We start from the raw sequence: 19,240 nt of genomic DNA on the forward strand, positions 1-19,240 counted from the left end.
GCAGAGATGCATACAAAGTTTCTTTTGAAGTGAATGGATACAAAACTTCCCTCCCTGTGTCTGTGCTGTTTGATGCTGTCATTTCTTGCATAAACATAGATCAGAATTTTTGCAGTCCGATCAACATGCAATTCCCTGGAAAGCTTTGTGAATAAACATCACTGCAAAAGCAAATACAGAGGAACATAGCTGTGAACAGAAAGCACTACGCTGCCATTGCCAAAATGAACACTAGCAGCCCGTGTCTGGCTCTATGGGCTGTTCTATGTAGTAGGTATCATGGGCACACTTTTTAAGAGCTGTAAGATGTCCCATTGTTGTTTGAAGAGAAATGAGGAATGAGCCTGAAGAAATATCTATCACTTTCTGAGAGGATGTTCTGCAGCTGGCTCTGAATTATGCTTCAGCTTCCTCATGCAAGATAGTGACACTGTTACTGTCCTGAAGGAACACAGAAGTTGCATCAAGCTAACCTTGCCATCTACATAGTGGTAGTCCATGTGTACTTAAACTTGAAGTTTTGCAAACACCCATGGCTTGCTCTCCTGATTGCTGTATACGTCTGATTTTCTTGAGCATAGACATCCAGTTTAAAAAAAAAAACAAACACAATATGCAGAGAAAAATAGCACTGCACCTCTTGTATTTAGTTTCTTAGAAGTAGTCTTCATATACTGCATATGCTTGGAACCATCGACTGCAGAAATATTTCTGATTCATGGTTTTCATTATATTGTTCCATTTTTTTCATGACTGCCAATTCATTATTACTTATCAGTTAAAACGTGATGTTAATTTGGTTTACAGATGACATTTCATTTTTTTTCTTATGATTGAAAATCCTTGGATTCATTAAGTTATCAAAGTAACTGTTTTACCCCCTCTATCCTAACCCACTCCAACCTTCATAGGAACCTATTTACTCTGATAAAAATGATGCTGATTTACTGGTGAATATAAAATCTGGCATTCAAGTCCAGCTTTCCATTATCTCTGTTGCAGGCAGTTCTGCAATTTTAATGTTCATATTTCATTGAAAGCTTCTAGTAATGATATTTCCAGTCATTCTGCATGATTGTGAGAGGGGTTGCTTGCCTTTCCTGCACAAATATTATGAAGTTCAACATGAGAGCTTTATTGCCCAATTCTGATGGCTCTATTTCCCTTTAAAAGCAAAATTAGCATCAATGGAAGATAAAAATTGAAATTAGTTATTTGCTGTCTGTCAAAGGAGTATCCAGCAGGGTCAACAGCACGAGGCTTTAAGGCAGCTATCTGTGCAAGTGGCAAAATGCCTAAGTGCTCCAGAGGCCCTGCCTTTATGGGCCAACTTCACAGCTCTCTGTTTTTTTGCTTTAATTTGTTTGATTTATGCTTAGTATTGCTTTCTACCCCATCCATATTGCAGGGAGGTGGGATGGGTGTGAAATGTAAATGGAGTGTTCTTGTTGAGGGAAGAGGAAACGAGTGATACCCCTTCCATGTGACTGAAAAGGCTGAATTGGAAAGAAATGGTTTGTTAAAGCAGCAGATCTGTTTGCTGCATTACCAAAAGACTCCTTTAAGATCGAGGAGGTTTTGGAGTTGACAGATGTTTTTCTAATTAGGGGTTCAGCATTGTGTGTTGCCTTCAATGCAAAACAAGTAATTAATTGAGCAACACCTGGTCATAAGCTGTGTGTAGTCTATTTCAAGTAAACTAATGCAGATTGGAAACATTAATAGTCTCAATTAAGATGAAAAGGGTAAAAGCAGTTCAGGACATTTTTTACTGCAAGATAGGTGAAATGATTGGGATTGTCAGTCATGAACAAGAGAGAAATTAGAAAATGAACTTTTGTGTACACAAGCCACATGCCCTGTCTTGTTATTAATTAACAGAGGGTGAGAACAAGCAGCTAGATGGATCCAGAAGGAATAACAGCTGGAAAAAATGACTTTAAAGTGGAAGTCTGAAAAGAGGAATCTTTGTGGACCAGATGTTGGCCAGAAATTACTTGGAACAGTGCATCCAAAAACTGTTTTATCAAATTCCTTCTGTGTTTAAGAAAACAGATTTTCACGTGTTCTTTGTGGTGGATTGTGGTGAAGAAGTAAGACTCCAACTTTTCCTGCAAGTATTCTTGAAGAATTTGGATCAACAAGAGATATTGATGAGAACAAAGTAACCATGAGAGCAGTGTGAAAGTGGATCTAATTTCTGCCTTCGAATCAGTGATAAAGCAATAGATGTTCCTCAGGTCTTACACTTTGATGTCCAGACAGAAGCTGAATGGAGCTTCCATTAAGTATGTGGTGGACAACAATTGAATATGCCAAGTATTTATTATTATATCCTGAAATAGTGATGTTGCTTCGGTATAAATAAATGCCAGTTAGTGTTTCTTTAGGAAGTCAATAAGTATCAGTGGTGAGAGTAATTTTACTCTGAAAAACAATTCTTCACATTTGTAAAACAAAGAGAAAGGGAGAGCAAACTAGATCAGAATTATTTTTATTTGTATTGCTGCTTATTTTTGAGTGTACCAGAAGACTGATTTTTTTTTTTTTTTTAAGCAATCTTTTTGCTGGTTCTCTTGTAGACTACTCCAGAAGAAGTGGAAATCTGGAATAAAAAACACACCAGAACTTGGTTGAACAGGGTTCTTAAAGCTTCAGTCTCACAAATGGAAAAACCTATTAGCTTACATACAGAACCTGCCATTTACTGAAGCAGATTTACCCTTTAGAAGAACATATACAAACAGTAAGCTAGATAGTTTAGTCTGCTCTGAATTACTGCAGTGGTAGACTTGGCTATCACCAACTCCAAGTTGGTATCAGGTTTTTAGACAGATGATTGTTCTCCAAAAGCAATAAATGAGTGACAGCATCTCTTTCAGGGATGGTGAGCACCCTTTCCTGCCTGACAGAGTAATTTACTTGTAAGTTACTATTACTCGTAGTTAAAACATTGACATATGTAGCTGACACAAACACAAGCCAGAACTCAGGAAGACTTTTTGAGAATCAAATAAAGATTACCACTGCCACATGACTTCACTGATAAAATAAGACAGTATTCATAATATAAGCTCTTTCAACATTTTCGTTCTAGGAGTAAGACTGAAAAATAGACTGGGGTCCTACAGAAATGCTGTGAGGAGTTACAACATGACATTTTAAAAAAATAAAGTTAATGACATTTTGTACAAACAAACACAGTTCAAGTAGCAGGTGAAAAACTTTACATATTATTTCCTATTCTTTAAGCATATGCACTGTGAATATAGTCAATAAAAAACATAGCAACTCAGGAATACCTCAAGCTGAACACTCCAGTCTCTTACAGCTATGAAATTGTGTATCTGTGTATATGATACAAGACACAAAATATATAACTAAAAGTTTATTCTGTGAATTTTGGATTAGAATTTTAAGAGGTAATCTAAAAAGAAGGAGGAAGTTAATAAACTGTTTTGCTTTACTTATTTGAATGTATTTTTTTGAACTCAAAACTTAAATAATAATAATAAGACTTGCAGTCCTAAATAAAATAATCTGGATACTTGAGAACTCACCTCTACAAGCTTTCCTCCAGTAATCTCTGCAGTGTGACGATAGTTGGGAAAATCAGCTACTATTTTCCCACCTTCCATTTTAACAGTTGCCTGTAATAGACAGAGGTTTAATGGTCTCCAAGCTTACTGGCATTTCTATTATCAGTTATGCTGTATACTTCATGTTTGAAGTTTTTCCTTTAAAAGAAGAAAAACTTGTCTTTTACATATACAGATTCATCAAAAAGACTAAAATCTTTGTGCTTTAGTTCCTAAATGTAAACATTCACAATTTAAATAGAAAAATGTTCAACTAACAATACCTCTAAGTGTCATACTTACAAATAAGTCACAAACACTGTTCATCCATAGCTCTAAAAATGATCTTACTACATTCTCAGTCATCAACACTTTTTGTGTGGTTCTTTTGTTTTGACAGTTTTATGGTAACTGTTAAGTCACAGACTGACCCACTGATTGAGCACCTGGGGAAAGGACCTGGTCAGCCCTGGGAGCACAGGTGAAGGCAGTTCAGCTGTGTGATAGGAAGGGCTGCAGCCTGGCTGCACCTCTCTTAGACCTTACTTAAGGCTGAATGCCACTGGGGAAGGATTTCTGACTGGAGATCCCTCCCTTCTGGAGTCTTTCCTGCAAGCCAAGATCTTCAGAAACAGGTGAGCACGTTTTCTTTGTAACACCATTCCATCTGCTCTAGTCCCTTTGCTTCTAGACTCCTGTATCATCCTTCCACCGTATTGACCTTTCTGATTGTAACAACAGTGAAATGAAAAGTGTAATTGTATGAGTTACTTTTGAAATACCATTCTTAGATAGTAAACAGCTGGCTGCAAACAGCAGAAAAGTGACCATGAGCTAGGAATATCAATCTTCACATTGTATGGTGCTGGACAACAAGCTACTGGCAGCCAGCTCATTAGGTTTTTAATGGGCACTAAGATTGCTTGAGCCATGACAAGAGTAGATATTCTTCACTTTTCCATCATTCTTTACTAGTTAATAGTTTTGAAGCTCTAGCCCTCATCAAAATGCAGTACTAAATTTAGATATTTTGCTAGGACAACAAGAAACAGGGAAAAATTATATATGATGTCCAAGCTATGATAGATGAAGTAACAGATTAAGGAAGATGTACCTGAGACACGTTTGATTTTCACTCTGTATTAAAAAAACCCAACAACTGAGACTGCACAGAACTCAAGGGCTAAATTAATATACCTTGAACTTTCTACCACCCATTGTCTCCATGTCTGCTTCCTTGTCTATAGTGAATGAATTAGTTGTGGTGCGTCCTCCTGGGAAATGCTGAGTCCAGGTGAAATCATTTCCATTCTGCACCACCTCGGTGACTATTTTGCAATTCCTTCCCATTTCGATCTTGTCAGCAGGGAGACCTTAATAAATAGAAAAATACAGTTTATCTAATCAAATGTCTTATCAGCTGTGTTTGAAGTAAAGCACGCTACTGGGATGTTTGTTCTCAGACATTGATGTCTGAGTATCTGATTTGTGTTTTTGTTTCTTTATTTAAATTAGCGATACAAAGAAAAATACAAGGCAATCGATGCATTTGCTAAAACTATAGGTTTTGGTCTTGATTTCTTTTCCCTCAGGAATGATACATAATAAACGTGCAGATAGAAGGAATATATAAATGTCTGCATCTCTTACTTAGGCTACACATGCAGATACATGGAATTTCATGTGAACGAATTTGTGCCTCTGCTATACAGGTGTGCATACCTACTTATTATTTGCATTTGCTTTTTAAACAGAGGAATAGAAGTGCTGAGTTTATGACACAGATCATAGTGTTCCTAAGAGATTTTCCAGGAGTGATCCAAACACAGGCTTACACAATTTTTCTGAAAGGCTTCACAGAAACCTGCTCCAATATAAAACAACTGACAAGATTTTCATACTTAAAATCTTGTTCTTAATAAGAATGAGAACTGATTCTCCTTGCTGAAGTGTATAGCACTCCAAACAATTCTATCTCCTGTTGATCTCAACATGTTTCAATAAATTGCTTTACTTAAACAAGTATTTCTAGCTAATTTAAAACCCTTAAGGCTCATCCCAAAATATACTTACCAATCTTCTTCACAAAGTCATCGTAGTTCTCATCACTTTCAAATTCGTATTTGCCTGCGAACGCCATGTTGCCTTGGGGATGTGGCAGGTAGAACAGAATAGCTGCTGGAACAAAGAAAAATGGGTAAGTGCAGATGGCCTGAGGACCTTGTTTTTATAAGCCAGACCAAGCTGTTCAGCCCACTGTAGTCACACCCCTTGGAAATGTACTTTTATGATCTAAGTGAGTCATTAACATGGATGCCATTGACCTATATGAAAATGAAGGTCATAATTCAATAAAAGATCCTCAACTAATCTGGAGATCAGCAGAAATCAAGGGCAAAAGATGAGTTTCAGGTTTTGTGCATATTGAAAGAAAGTGATGCATATTTATTTTAAATATCCAATTGATTTTGCAGGTACAGTAGAACAATAGTAAAATAAGTTATGATAAACAGAGAGAAAATGTCTTCAAAGCAGTGTCCTTAGATCACAATCCTGCTGTATTTGGAAGCATATCTTGTATTAGTTAACATATGAACATAGGAAACAAGCTGCACTGATTCCTATGTAATTCTGCTGAGACACGGCCAATTCTGTGTAAATTACTCCACCTTCCTTATCCCCTCATGAAAAAAAAGAATTGTGAAATATATTACATTACTTGGATATAAAGTACATTGGATGTGTTGATAGATGGCACCATGTTCCCGTATCTTTTTTAACATCAGAAAACAAATAGTGCTTTATATTGCTTAGTGAATGTTTGCACAAAGTACAAACGTTTTAGAAGCATATACATACTTGGGAAATGCAGAATTAGAGTTCTGATTTGTGTAAGATGCTCAAAGTTTATTGGATAATCTAGAATGCGTCCAGGAGCAGGGTAGGAAATCCCAGCTGCTGTGCATTGGCATTGCTCCACAGGCCAATGACACGGACCAACAATCTGAACAAAAACCTTCCAAGGACTTATGTACTAACAGTGTGATAGCACTGGAATACACAAGGCACCTGAGGTTTGAATAGAAAAACGTCTCCTGTCTTAGGAAAATCTTTGCAGTTCTGAAACTTTTCCTTATAGAGGCAAATTGAGAGGGATACCAGAACAATACATTGGCCAGAGGGTTGAAAGGCTGAATCAGGTGCGAAGGGCACTTCTGATGGAAAAGAATGTTATGACTGCAAAAGCCCCCAGAAATTGATTTGTAAGAGATTACACCTATGGATTAGAAGAGATCTTGCCTTGTGTTTACAACTTGGAAATTTATTTCTGTTTTTTCTCCCCCACCTACTTCCTCTTCTGAGGTCTGAGAGAGTAACTTCAAAATCTTACATCTTAAAAAGAAGATATAAAACTTTGGTACAGAGGTGTGTTTTTTGAAGTTGACAACAACTTTTTCAAAACTACTTGTTTTGGCATGTGCTCATGGTGGGAAAGCAGCTTTCTAGAACAGATGCAGAAAGTGAACAAAAGGGAAACATAAAAAAATCATGGTCAATTTGTAAAATAAAAATGGAACAAATGTCCTCAGAATTATTGCCTTCCCACCCCTAACCCCTCACTCCCCCCATGTTCACTCAGCTTTAAATCGTACCACGCTGTGCAGCGGCTGACTGTATTGTGCTGGAGTTCGTGACACCACAAAAGCCATACCATCTGCTGTCTGCTTGCAATTAAAAGGATGTCTCCCCACTTGAAATAGAAGGGAGCCATATACCTTTCCTCAGTGAATGTTCTCCCTGTTCTGTAATCAGCATTCAAAACACAGGGGAGTGGGAGAAAAGTACTTAACTGTTCTGTTGTTGTTTATATGTGTGTGTGTGTTTATCAGTTACAAATTCAAAAGATTCAGGAAAGAAACAGAAACTTGCTTAGCAGTTAGTGTTACCTTCGTGCTGCTTTTCAAGTGTCTGCCAAAGGATTCTGTCTGTTCTGAAACTACATTTGACACATTTTCTTTTAATTACAACTCCTTCAGCTCAATCTCAAGCTTGGGCAGGAGCAGATAGCTGAGAAAGAAATTTCCCCTAACAGCTAGGCCCAGATTCTTAGGTCCTGAGTAGATGAAGTAGCATGGCATCAGCAGAGAAAACAATGAAGTGGTTGCAAGCACAAAATCCTCTGTTCTTACTGCTATAGTAAAGCTTAGTAGGCACCAGTTAAGCTACAACTGTGCCATTAATAGAGGCAAAACAAACAAGCAAACAAACAAACAAACAAAAAACAAACAAAAAACCAAGTGCAATTACTATTCACTCCAACATAGATTCCAAAATATCATTTGCAGGAAGGTATCATCAACTCCACTACATACTTGAGCAGGCTGAAACACAAAGAAAAAAGAAGTGACCTGTCAGAGCATATAATGTATGCAATGGATGACGCAGCAAGAAACCCTAAATCCGTGCATAAACCCCACGTCTAAGAAATGGCACTTCAATTTAAACATTCTTATAATAAACAAGTCACTAGAAGCAGACAAGGAGAGCTCTGGACAATCAATTACTTTCACACAGTCACCCAGGGAGTTCTACAGTTGTTCCACTGCTGGGCTGTGAGCAAGTGTTTCTTGCTGCCTTGCCCAGCTGGCTGTGTGTCTGGATCATGATGCACTCTGCTCATGGCTCTACATGCTCTGTATACTAAAAGGTGACCAATGTCCAGCACCCACTGTGCTTTTTGGGACTGGGGACCACTGATAGACACTGTCTCAGGTTAGCTCAGTAATGAAGGCCCCTGTCTTGCTCTCAATGTTTCAGAGAGACATACATAACTCTGTGAAGAAGGTAAATGAACCCAAGCCATAAACCCATCTGTTTACATTAAACTTATTAGGGGCCAATGCCATTGGTGCTGTAATGCCACATGGACCTTGAAGGGTAGATCATACTGGATAAGGAAAATGGTACAGCTCTGTCAAACAGGAAGAAGATAACCAGATTATAGGAACAATACTTGAGCTTTTACATTCTCTCTCTTTATAAAGATTAAAATTACACTGATAATTATCTTGTGATGTGATATAAAAATGCTGACAGCTACACAACTCTAAAACAGTAGAGCTTGCCTGCACTGGGAATGGGGGAGGCACAGAGCCAGCATGTAGTACAGTGAATTACAGGTGAACAGCTACTTGACTGGGTGGGTCACTCTAAGTTTATTCACCTCCAAAGAGTTGTACACTATACCACACATGCAAGCTGCAGCATATGTTACAAATCTCCACATCTAAATGAAAATAAAACTACATGGTGCTAGTAACTGTGCTTATTCTGTCCGGGTGTTTGGAATCAGAACAGTTTAGAACAAGTTTTGAGCAAATTTCTGTACCTGTCTCTGCAGAGGAATTTTTAATGTGCATCGTGAATTTTCATCCATTTTCTGTTCACTCATTCTGAAATAAATTCTCTCTTTAATTGATGTCTTTTTGTTGTAAAAACTAACAAAATTCAGGAGAGTATTGGAAAATTCAGAATATCATTACATAGACTTTTAGATAGTGAATCTGGATAATGTTTATTCCAAGAATAAAGGGATGGAGACCCTCTGACTTTAATGAGATTATGGTCACTTTCACAACTGCTAAGGTTAGTTAATCAAGTTCCTCTCTCTTCGTTATCAGCTAAAAACTGCATTCATTTAATGACCTCACATTATATTTACAATATTCATGGTTTTCTTGCCTCTTCAGAGCTGAGCTTTCAGTGTTACTTCTGCATACCTCTACAGCAGTGCTTCATCCTTGGAGGGCTGAGCACTGAGCAAAATGGTGCAGAATGACCCAGTTAAAAAAAGAATAAATGAAAAGAAAATCATCTATGTCTTTTTCATAGTATGAAGACTTCACTATGTATTTAGTCCACTCCATCTACTACTGTGTAGGTACCTGCACACTGATGCAAGCATCCTTGTGTATGTTATGCTTCTACTTAACAAAATTGATTTGAAATGCAACTGAATTAACAGCTATATCTAAGATCAATGGAAAAATAAAGGGTGTTTTCCTGTTCACATTCAAAGGTGAAAAGGGAAGGCACAGTGCAGGAGTTATAATGGAGAAAGACAAAAGAATAAAAAGCTTCAGGTGCAAAAGCTGAAAACAACTTTTAAAACCTTATTAACTTCACTGTACCTGGCACTATCATTTTCAGTGGAGGAATAAACAGCTGTTTTTTATGGAAGTCAAAAAATTATTCTACAGAAGATCATGCCATCTGGCGGCCAGCTCCCAAGGCCTGTCTGCCATGGGAGGAGCACGTCCTGCAGAGCCCTGCCTCATGTATGTAAGCCCCTGACTTCCATTACAGCACACCAGGGTTTGTAACCAGCCTGGTGCCACAGCTGAACATCCAAGATCAAACCCCAGTCTCATTCTCTGACTGCTTAAAACAAACAAAGAAAAATTCTGCCTGAACCAGAAAATCACCTCAAAATAGTCATATTAATTGTATCATTTTCACACAAACAATTATCTTCATGTTTCATTTTCTGACATATTTCTAAAGGACGATGATTTCCTAAACACTGGATTATGGCATCACTGAAACGCCATACGTTGCTAGCCTTTGCTTAAACACAAATACATTTCAAATACATTTTATTGCTATCTTGGCAATCAACAGCATGCAGGACTGCCTCATATATATTTAATAGAATTGTTACAGGTCAGAGGATAAATGCTGATAAATGCTGGCTGCCCTGAATTCAGTCAGAATTGTCTAACGTGAAGCTGTAACTTCAGCAAGAACAATTTAATGAATCTAACTTAATGTGTAAATGTTATTTGCGACAGATTGGCATCTATGAAATCTGAGTAGATACAACTGTCACAGAAACATAAACAAGGGTGTGTGTGCTTAAACAGAGCAGACAGAAGGCAAGGAAGTGGTATACACAGGCTTTTTACATTGAATTTGTCTGACAAAGTAAAAATCCAAACCAAAACAAAAAACCACAAGAGATGCATTCACAATCAAGCTCATCTATCTTAGAAACTTTTCTGAATCACCGAACTAACATCAGCACACAGCAAACCTCGGATTTGAACGGCCAGGACTTTGGGAAAGAATCAAACTATTAATTACAATGAGAAGTTACACAGAGAGGCTGTATGTATGTTAGTTTATTAGGATGTTAGTTTATTAGGATGTTAGTTTATTAGGATTATGCGAGTTGAATCTGTGGCTGCTGTAGATGTTTAGCATGAGTAAGTTTTCAAAAGAAGTAAAACTCTCATGAAAGCTGATACCCGAAAGGAAAAGCTCATCTAAAGCAAGCAGTTAATTCCCTCTGCCTCCCAAGTCAGTTACCTCTGATATGCAAAACAGCTGAGTTTTCAAATGCTAGTGGGAACAGGAGGGACAACTCAGGAACAAAATCAAAGGCCAAGGATATCTTTACTTTCAGAATTTACTTGCCACACAGTCATAAATATAACGCCTTTACATTCTTTTTGTCATGTTGGAGTTACTCTGCCCTTGAATGTCTCCCAACATGCTTTAAAGTTTATTAACCTTTCAGAAGTGTTGTATAAAGCCAACTGATGTGCGCTCAAAGACAAAACGGAGATAAGGAAAGTAATTCCATTAGTGAATGAACAAGGTTGAGTGACTGCCTTTGAAGTGCTTTTAAAACTGGAATGCAGTTGAACAAGGAGTACAGACTCAGAATAAAAGCAGGAGCTCTCCAATGAAAAGAAACTTACTCTTAATGATTCTTTCAGAATGAAACTTGATCAGGAAAACTTGTAAATTCTTAATACAGCTGTATTCAACAGCAATTCAACAGCCCTCCACTGCAAATGGCTAATGATTATTATTAATTCCTTTGGTATTCAGAGTAATCATTCATAATGAACTCAGAATGAACACATTTGGTGTTAATGTAATGTGTAATTCCATGAGAGTTGTATTATAATTTTGTCTTATTAAGTATCCATTTAGCATGACACTCGGTGTAGAAAAGTAATTACCAACAAGATGTGGTTGAAGTATTGAAGAGCTTGTACAAAGTCCAACCATTTAACAGCAATCCCCTGGCCAGCTCTACAAGGCTTCTACAGGTGACTTAGTGGAGACTTTGCCCTTGCTCTAGATGTGACATTCTGAAGGTTTGAATCTGCCTACAGAAAACAAGAAAAGATCCTACCAGAAGCTGAGAGATGGGAATATTTGCAGAGGATGAAGGCTCAGACCCTTAAGAAATCAAGTATTTTGGGGAGTCCCTGAAAAGAAGCCTGCATTTTTATTTTTTTTTCTTTCAGTCAAAGCAGTATATCAGGAAAACCTTTAGTCTGCTTTGATTTCCAGAAATGTATCTTCCAGAGAGAAAATGATTGATTAACTGGCTCAAGAACTTCTGTAAAAAGTGATTGGTTCTGCTGACCATGGCTGGCATTGCTGAGCATCTTCTCAATGGCACTGATGTCTGGTTTGGACAAGTAGAATAGCAGAAAACTAAATCTATGGGGAAAAAAAGGAAAAAAGAAATAAAGAGTAGTTTTCAGGTGGTTTCACTAGTTTTCAGCTGATTTCATTCTCTGAACTGTCCCAGTGTATGGTCATACACTGACAGTACAACAGGAGGTACAAGAGAGGAGAGAGAGACTAATGGCACAGCCATCACCAACAATTGGCCCTTTCAGTGGCCCAAGAGGTGACTGCAAACCACACAGTGACTGAGAGCATCCTGAGGACATGACAGCAGTGCTTAAATCGTGGCTGTTCTTGAGCTATCTCTTACTTCGTGCTGACACAACAGTTTATGCAGTAACATAGCAACCAGAGGAACGGCTTAGTTTGAATTAAAAATACAAAGATAAATACAAAGGTTCTTTAGAGATGGATCAGTGCTCTGATGGCCACACCGACAGCTGCACTGGCATAGTGGAAGTACTGGCATGGAGGAGGGCACATGCAGCTAAGGGAATATCTGCACAAGGTGATTTTGCCCCTGAGAAATGCTCACTGCAATCATGATCTGAGTTATGCTTTATCATCCATATTAAAAGAAAAAAGTCAAAACTGATGATTGTAAATTAGGCTCTACAGGACAAAAACCGAACTGTGTTCACGCTATTTGAGCAATTGATATATGACCAGTTCAGCTCAATTGAACAATTTTTTTCTGTGATCTTAAGGCCCAGATTCTCTTCACTTAGTATTTCACACTGGCTGTTCAGAATCCACCACCTAGGTAAATTAAATCAGAACAAAGAACTGGGAGGGATACCTGTAATTATGTCAGCCTCTTAGAATTTACAGCATTCTAAGAAGTGTTTGTCTTTGCTATTTAAGCAGGCAGTTTACTCTCTGGTATGTAACATTTTTCTTTTAATTTCTAGTTTAAATCAATTCATATTTGTTCTAAACATGTTTGTATTTGTGCCAGCATTACCCTTTCTCTTAAGTACCACTTCCTTTCCTAAGTTTACCTCCAAAGTGCTTTAGAGAGCACCTTTTCTGTTAAATTAAAGCAATCAGGTTGAGCCACACCAAACTCTGACACTTCTGAAGGTACAGACTTCTTACTCTTATCACCTCAGTATTCCTCTCCACTTCCCCTGATTTCAGATAACCTTTTTGGAACAGAGGTGATTAGGACCCAGAACATTTTCCAGCTCAACAAGTTTCACTAGTACATTACCCATCTTATAATATAAGGTCATTATGATACATACTAAAATATTTTAGTTTCAGACCATGACTGACATTGGCAACACTTTCTGAATTTGTTCCTTCCTTTCTTCAGGATTCTTCCCTTTAATTAGTTCTCTTAGGCTGATTTTATCAATTACCCCCAAAACAATGGGTAATGGGAGCTGAGAGCAGAAGTAGGAAGCTATCTTGGACCACCGTGGAAGACTCAAATGTCTTTGTTATGCCACTTTTGAGACAGACAATCTGAAAGTGCATAATAAAAAAATAATTTTGGCTATCAGTTTGGCTCACACAAACTTGTTAAGATCCCTCCAAATTACCATATTATGACTAAAAGTCACTATGAAACATTCTGAACTCCAGGAGTTTTAGCCCAATAAAAAGAATTTTTAATAAGCTGGTAAACAGAAGATGAAAATTGAGGTCAGGCTGGGAGGGGCTCTGAGCTACCTGATTGAGCTGTGTGTGTCACTGCAGGAGAGGTGACCTTTAAGGGTCCCTTCCAACTCAAAGGATTCTACGATTCTATGAATACAGCCTTATTTACAGTTTCCTGGTGAAAGCCAACTGACTTAAAGATGCTACCTCTATCTATTTGTTCTGCATATATATACAAACCAGAAATCCCTAATGCAGCTATGGTTAAAAAAATTCCTGTCTGACCTCTCTAAAGACAGGAATCATTACAATTATCCCATCTGATTTTTCTGACAAAAAAATAATAGCCATGCCCCCTTTATCTACATAGCCCACGTGATGCATTATAAAGATTTTATTACTTGATAGTATCTATGTGATATTACTCAATGACTCATCAGGACAATGTAGCTTCAAGTGGGAGCTTATTTTCAAGGTAACGGCCTCATTTGGAGCCCTGTCACATGACTGCGGCCTTCTAAGCAATCCTCAATTCACCACCAAAAGGAGAAAAAGGGCTGAAACTCAATATGAAATGAACATGCCCTGAGCTTGCAGTTAACATTAGCAGTACCTGCTGGCAGGGAGGGCCACTGAATGCTTGTTTCTGCAATAGGCTGTCATTGACACCTACCACCCCCACATTTAAATCGCCCCTTAGCCACAGTGTGTTTTGAAGGCAGCAACCACACCCTAGAATTCTTCTGTTTTCATTCTTATCATTTACCTACAAAACCCATGCAATCACACTAGAAATGTATACAAATGAGCCTTAGAAGGCAACGGGATAAACATGGGATGAAACCAGGACTTGGATGTTGCACAGACATTCCCTGCTTCTGCAGTACAGACAAGTTCAGCAGAGACTGCTGGCAGCACGCCTCTCACGAGAGCTGAGCAATTTTCTGATGTCAGTCTGAGACCTCCTGCATTTTCACATGCACTGAACAGATTTGCTTCTTTTCCTTCTGTCCTGTAGTTCCCTACAGCTGCACACCAGTAAGCAGCACGTGCCACCTCGGAGATACAGGAGCCAATGACTTTTTCCATGTTGGTTTGGGTTTTCTTGGAGAAATGCAGCTCAGAGCTTGCCTTTAGGTTTACTGAAGTCAATAATAACCAATATATAAAACCATGATTTAACTTGTTATTTCTGTAGGATTTCTGCTAAGAGCTTTTCTGTTTCTTCACAAATGTTATAATAAATCAGTTTAAGTGCTACCTGCTGTACAGAGGATGGATTTTTTAAGCCTATAAATTAGTAAAATGAGCATAGAGAGCTCAGAGTTCTTAAAAAGTGAAAATCACAATTTGGCCTTTCTCAATTTCACTCACATTGTTGGCTTAGGCTACTACTATGCAACCTTTGGTTAATAAGAAAGGAAATATTGCTTGTTGTTTGAAGATCATCATCTAATTAATACAAGAGGACTATCAGTCAGCCTTGCAATATGAAATATTTCCTTGTGTTAATTAAGAATCTAACAGGAACTGGAGATACGTTCAGCATTTCACAGAACTCCATCTCCATTAGCTCTACTTCATGTCACATTTACTTAATACAGAAGATGAATTTGCCTCAGTAAGGCAATTTTTTAAAAGAGACCACATTTTAAAGCACAAGCACATCTGACTTTTATATTTGTGTCTGTTTCAGATTTCTACTGTTTAGAGAAAGAGGTATTAATTTTAAGTGGTGTTTCAAGGAAGAACAAAGACAGTAGGAGCTTCTGTCTTTTCCTTCTCTTTCTCCTACTGTAAAGGATCACCATGTTGAAAGAGGGACAGCAATCCAAAGAGACATGAAAGGGTCTGACATAACACAAGCACTCAGTGTAGTCTAAATTGCTCCCACACCCACGGCCAATGTAGTGTTACAGAGCACTTACCTAAAGCTGCATCCTTAGAAAACCCTTGTCACAAAGTGAAGATGCTCGGTTACATTACATGCAAGCTTGTACAAATCATACGTAGAAGAACCTACATAAAACTGGATTATTATTAGATTATTATTATTATTATTTAAATTCCAAACAGCATTTATTTTGCTTTGCTTTAAAACAAAAGCATTTTTAAAATGGGTGAAATGTTTGATTTCAAATCCATCAGTGATTTATATACAAGTGCCATTTTAATTATTGTACCTACATAACAGTCCTAGTCCCTTTCCTTCATCTTTTCCTCCAAGCTCAGGACACCCAGAGCTTTTTCTTTTATACACTGCAGAGTTTATTCCATGATATCTGTCATGGAAAATGCAGGCTATCAATGGGGTGCTGAGCAAGAGGCTAATTTGAAGCTCCAGTGAGACAATGCCACATTTAAAAATATGCATTCATTTTATAGGTCCCAAAATCAAACCTCTCTGCCCCCCCCCCATGTCCTTATCATACTTAGTTTCACATCTTCCTTATTTTCATGTGTCTTTACTTCTGTAACTTCAACATCTCTGTATCTGGATCATCAATAGTTACTGAAGCAAACACAAAGCAGCTGAGCTAAAGAAAGGCCAAATTCCCCACTCGGCCTGTCAGGGGAACTTCCATGCTGCAAGGGTTACCCAGAGTTCAGCATGCATGGAATAAACACAGCATACTTTATTATGCATCCTGCTTTCCAGACTGCTGATCCCCAGCCCTTCATTTTTAAAGCAGTAGTGTTGCATTTTAAATACAGATTACTTTGTTTGCCCCAGGTCATAAGAGATGGGATTAATAGGCAGAAATTCTGATCCTCTGCTGTCTGTCACAACACTAGACATCCCTCCATCTTTTGGGTATAACCATTTCTCCAGCACATTGCCCTTTATCTCCATTGATTTTCCTGGAATGTATTAACCTCCACCTATTGCACTGCTGCTTTCACTGTGCACATGAGCCCCAGGAGCAGCTCCATTCTGCTGCTCCAAAGGATTCTTTCAGCTGAAGTTTCTGAATCTCTATTAAAATCAACATTAAAATTAGATATAAAGGCAGACCTGTTTTGCAGTTGATATTCTTTGTATTTTAAAATCATGTTTACTTCATCCCTCTCATTTTCTGCACTTCTCAAGCTTCTCCTCAATTCCCAGCTCCTGCAGCTCACCTTAAGAGTTAGATGGAACAGACAGCTATCTGCTGCAATCTGGACAGCAATAAGCTATTTGCTGCCCCTAAAGACCTGGCAAAAAAGGGATTTTGGTTTAAAATAAAGAATCTCAAAGCCAGACAAGGGAAACCAATATTCAAGTGTATTTTTCTTACTCTCACAGCATTTATGATGTGCTGAACTAAAAGTACTTATGCAGGTTAATGGTGCAAGAAAAATACAGAGAAGGACACATTTCTCTTCTAGAAGTACAACAAAAGCCATCTTTTTCTTTGCTTATAAGTACTTTTTTGGGCTTCAGCTTTGCTTTGACCTTCTGATACACTGTAATATCTTGCTGAATATTTTACCAAAAGTTTGAAATTATTTATATTTGTTTAGATACACATTTAGCACAGAAAATAAATGTGCTTTTGTAGCAGGGAAAACACATACATGGCATGCCATTACCTCACCTTCTCCAAAAATGCCATTCTTCGCCATTTGCTTTTTCTATCAGCTGCTTATATTAGATCTAGATTGCAATGTTCCTCTTCCAGTAGGTTTATCTTGGCTCCATTTACTGTGGAATTGGGCAGCAATAGTATGCTGGTATTAGTTAAACAATGCTGATGTAAAGCTAGGAAAATGAGACCATGTTGTTAACGACTGTGATTTTTATCTTAAATCCTGGAATAAGTACTATTATTCTAATATTTCCTTTTGGGATCAAAAGGAAAATCTGGAATATACTTGAAAATCCAAACTTCATCTCATAATGCCATACAACAGTTTATATCCATTTTCCTCCTACACCATGAGAGATCAGTAGGGCATACAAAGAAAATTGCTTATTTTTTAAAACTTCATTTTTAACCTGAATTTGCATTTCTGAATGGCACAGTTTGGTACCACATACAGATCAGTTACTGTTCTTAGGATGCTTAAGAATCTATACACAGTGATTGGAGAAAGTCATCTCTGCAAACATCTTGTTTCCTCAGACAGAAACTGCATTGATAACATTTGCTTTAAGTTTACAAACCAGTTGGATCCCCCGAGAATGCACATTTCTGGCACCCCGGGTAATCCTTGGGACTCCCCAGTGAGCACGCTGAAGTGGCTCTAAAACTAACATTTCTGAACCTTTCCTTCACAGAAGGCACAGCCCTTCAGAGCAGCCTCCAGCAATCAGATAGAGAAGTCTGAATCACACTGCCATCTAGCGAGAAGGCTTAATTCTGCTCCTTAGCTGAATAAACATTCAAATAGGCTTCAGATGGACTTCTGTGCAAAAATAAATCTGTAGCTTACAAGGTTGGTTACAACTTGTGTCAGGCTACAGCATAGAAATCTTTGCTGACTTGCTAATGCTGAGTGTGTTAAAGACATTCTGATACTGATTTGAGTTGCAAGATCTGTCCTTGAGGAATTAAATATAAATCTCAAGCCTTTAAACATGAATTTAAATACATTTGTGATTATTAATGACTAATTCTTTACAGTTTTAATACACTTTTTCTTCAAGCTGTCAGTTACCTTCACAAATAATTCCCAAGGTCATAGAGTAGGGCACGTGGATTCACTATTACTTTGCACACCTGAAAATGAGCTCTCACTGTCTCCCACAATAGTTGAGTCTATCTTGTAAGCTGCTGTGACTAAGGGATAGTTTCCAAGGGTATGCTAGATGTAAGCCACTATCCTGTTGTATTCTGGAGCTGGTAAAACAGGCAGGCTGAAACAACTGTTTGAAGAGAGAATATAATTCATCCTGCTCTATTAATCTCCCTAGAGTTTACTGTGATGTTTTTACATACCAGCATTAAGTATTTCATGACTTTCATTTTGGCAGGTGGGTTAGAGGAAAAAAGTGAATTCCATAATAGATGAATTAGAGTTGCTCCAAGCAGAAGTGCAACAGGAACGTGGGAAAGAAGATGGGGAATGAAGTCTACTCCATGGTAAACGTCAGAGCTAATCCAAAATGGGAGTCTATCTCCCTCTGAACAATACTGCAACCAGCAATGAAACACTTATAAGTATAGTTTTAGTTGCTGTTATGCTGCACCAGCATAGAAAAAAAAAATTAAACTTTACTAATCAAACATAAATGGACTGTGATACAGAATCTAAGCACCTAAATGGATTTTAAAGCCAAGCGAAAATGATTGTTTTCCACTGCTGGACAAAAATCGAATACAGCTTTTCAACAAGCAATCTGTACTCCCAGGCCCAGCTTATACCTTTGTGTACTCTTCTCCCCCACAGTATACACAGCGTTTGTAACCCAAGAGTCAATAAGAGCTCTTTGGCCAGACACATTTACCCCTTCTGCACCCTAACTCTTCACAGCTGCATCACTGCCTCCAGTTTCTCCTCCTAAAAGAAATGCTTATTTCATTATTGCTACACGCTGTTATTCTGGTGCTTGCATAGAGGTTGGCCGCAGGGCTAGATAG

The 19,240-nt window shown here is 38.0% G+C and overlaps 1 protein-coding gene across 13 annotated transcripts in view; it reads right to left on the bottom strand.

Moving 5' to 3' along the window:
• Window positions 1-1,343: 1,343 nt before the first annotated feature.
• The window catches only part of FABP6 (fatty acid binding protein 6), a 39,100-nt gene continuing 21,203 nt past the window's right edge, over window positions 1,344-19,240 (bottom strand). For 3 of the 13 annotated variants that reach the window (XM_090151039.1, XM_090151031.1, XM_090151040.1), the window contains 4 exons: window positions 5,652-5,753; window positions 4,776-4,951; window positions 3,561-3,650; window positions 1,344-2,605 (listed from right to left, as the gene is read on the bottom strand). In XM_090151039.1, coding sequence (XP_090007165.1) covers window positions 2,552-2,605; window positions 3,561-3,650; window positions 4,776-4,951; window positions 5,652-5,718 — 387 coding nt within the window. In that variant the 5' untranslated portion in view covers window positions 5,719-5,753 and the 3' untranslated portion in view covers window positions 1,344-2,551. Of the gene's footprint in view, window positions 2,606-3,560; window positions 3,651-4,775; window positions 4,952-5,651; window positions 5,757-7,886; window positions 7,961-15,601; window positions 15,686-19,240 lie in introns of those variants that run through there. The other 10 variants (XM_090151036.1, XM_031598054.2, XM_090151037.1 and 7 more) reach the window with 6 other exon arrangements.

Source organism: Phasianus colchicus, chromosome 15, assembly GCF_987193195.1.
Source record: "Phasianus colchicus chromosome 15, bPhaCol1.hap1.1, whole genome shotgun sequence".
Classification (NCBI taxonomy): Eukaryota; Metazoa; Chordata; class Aves; order Galliformes; family Phasianidae; genus Phasianus; species Phasianus colchicus.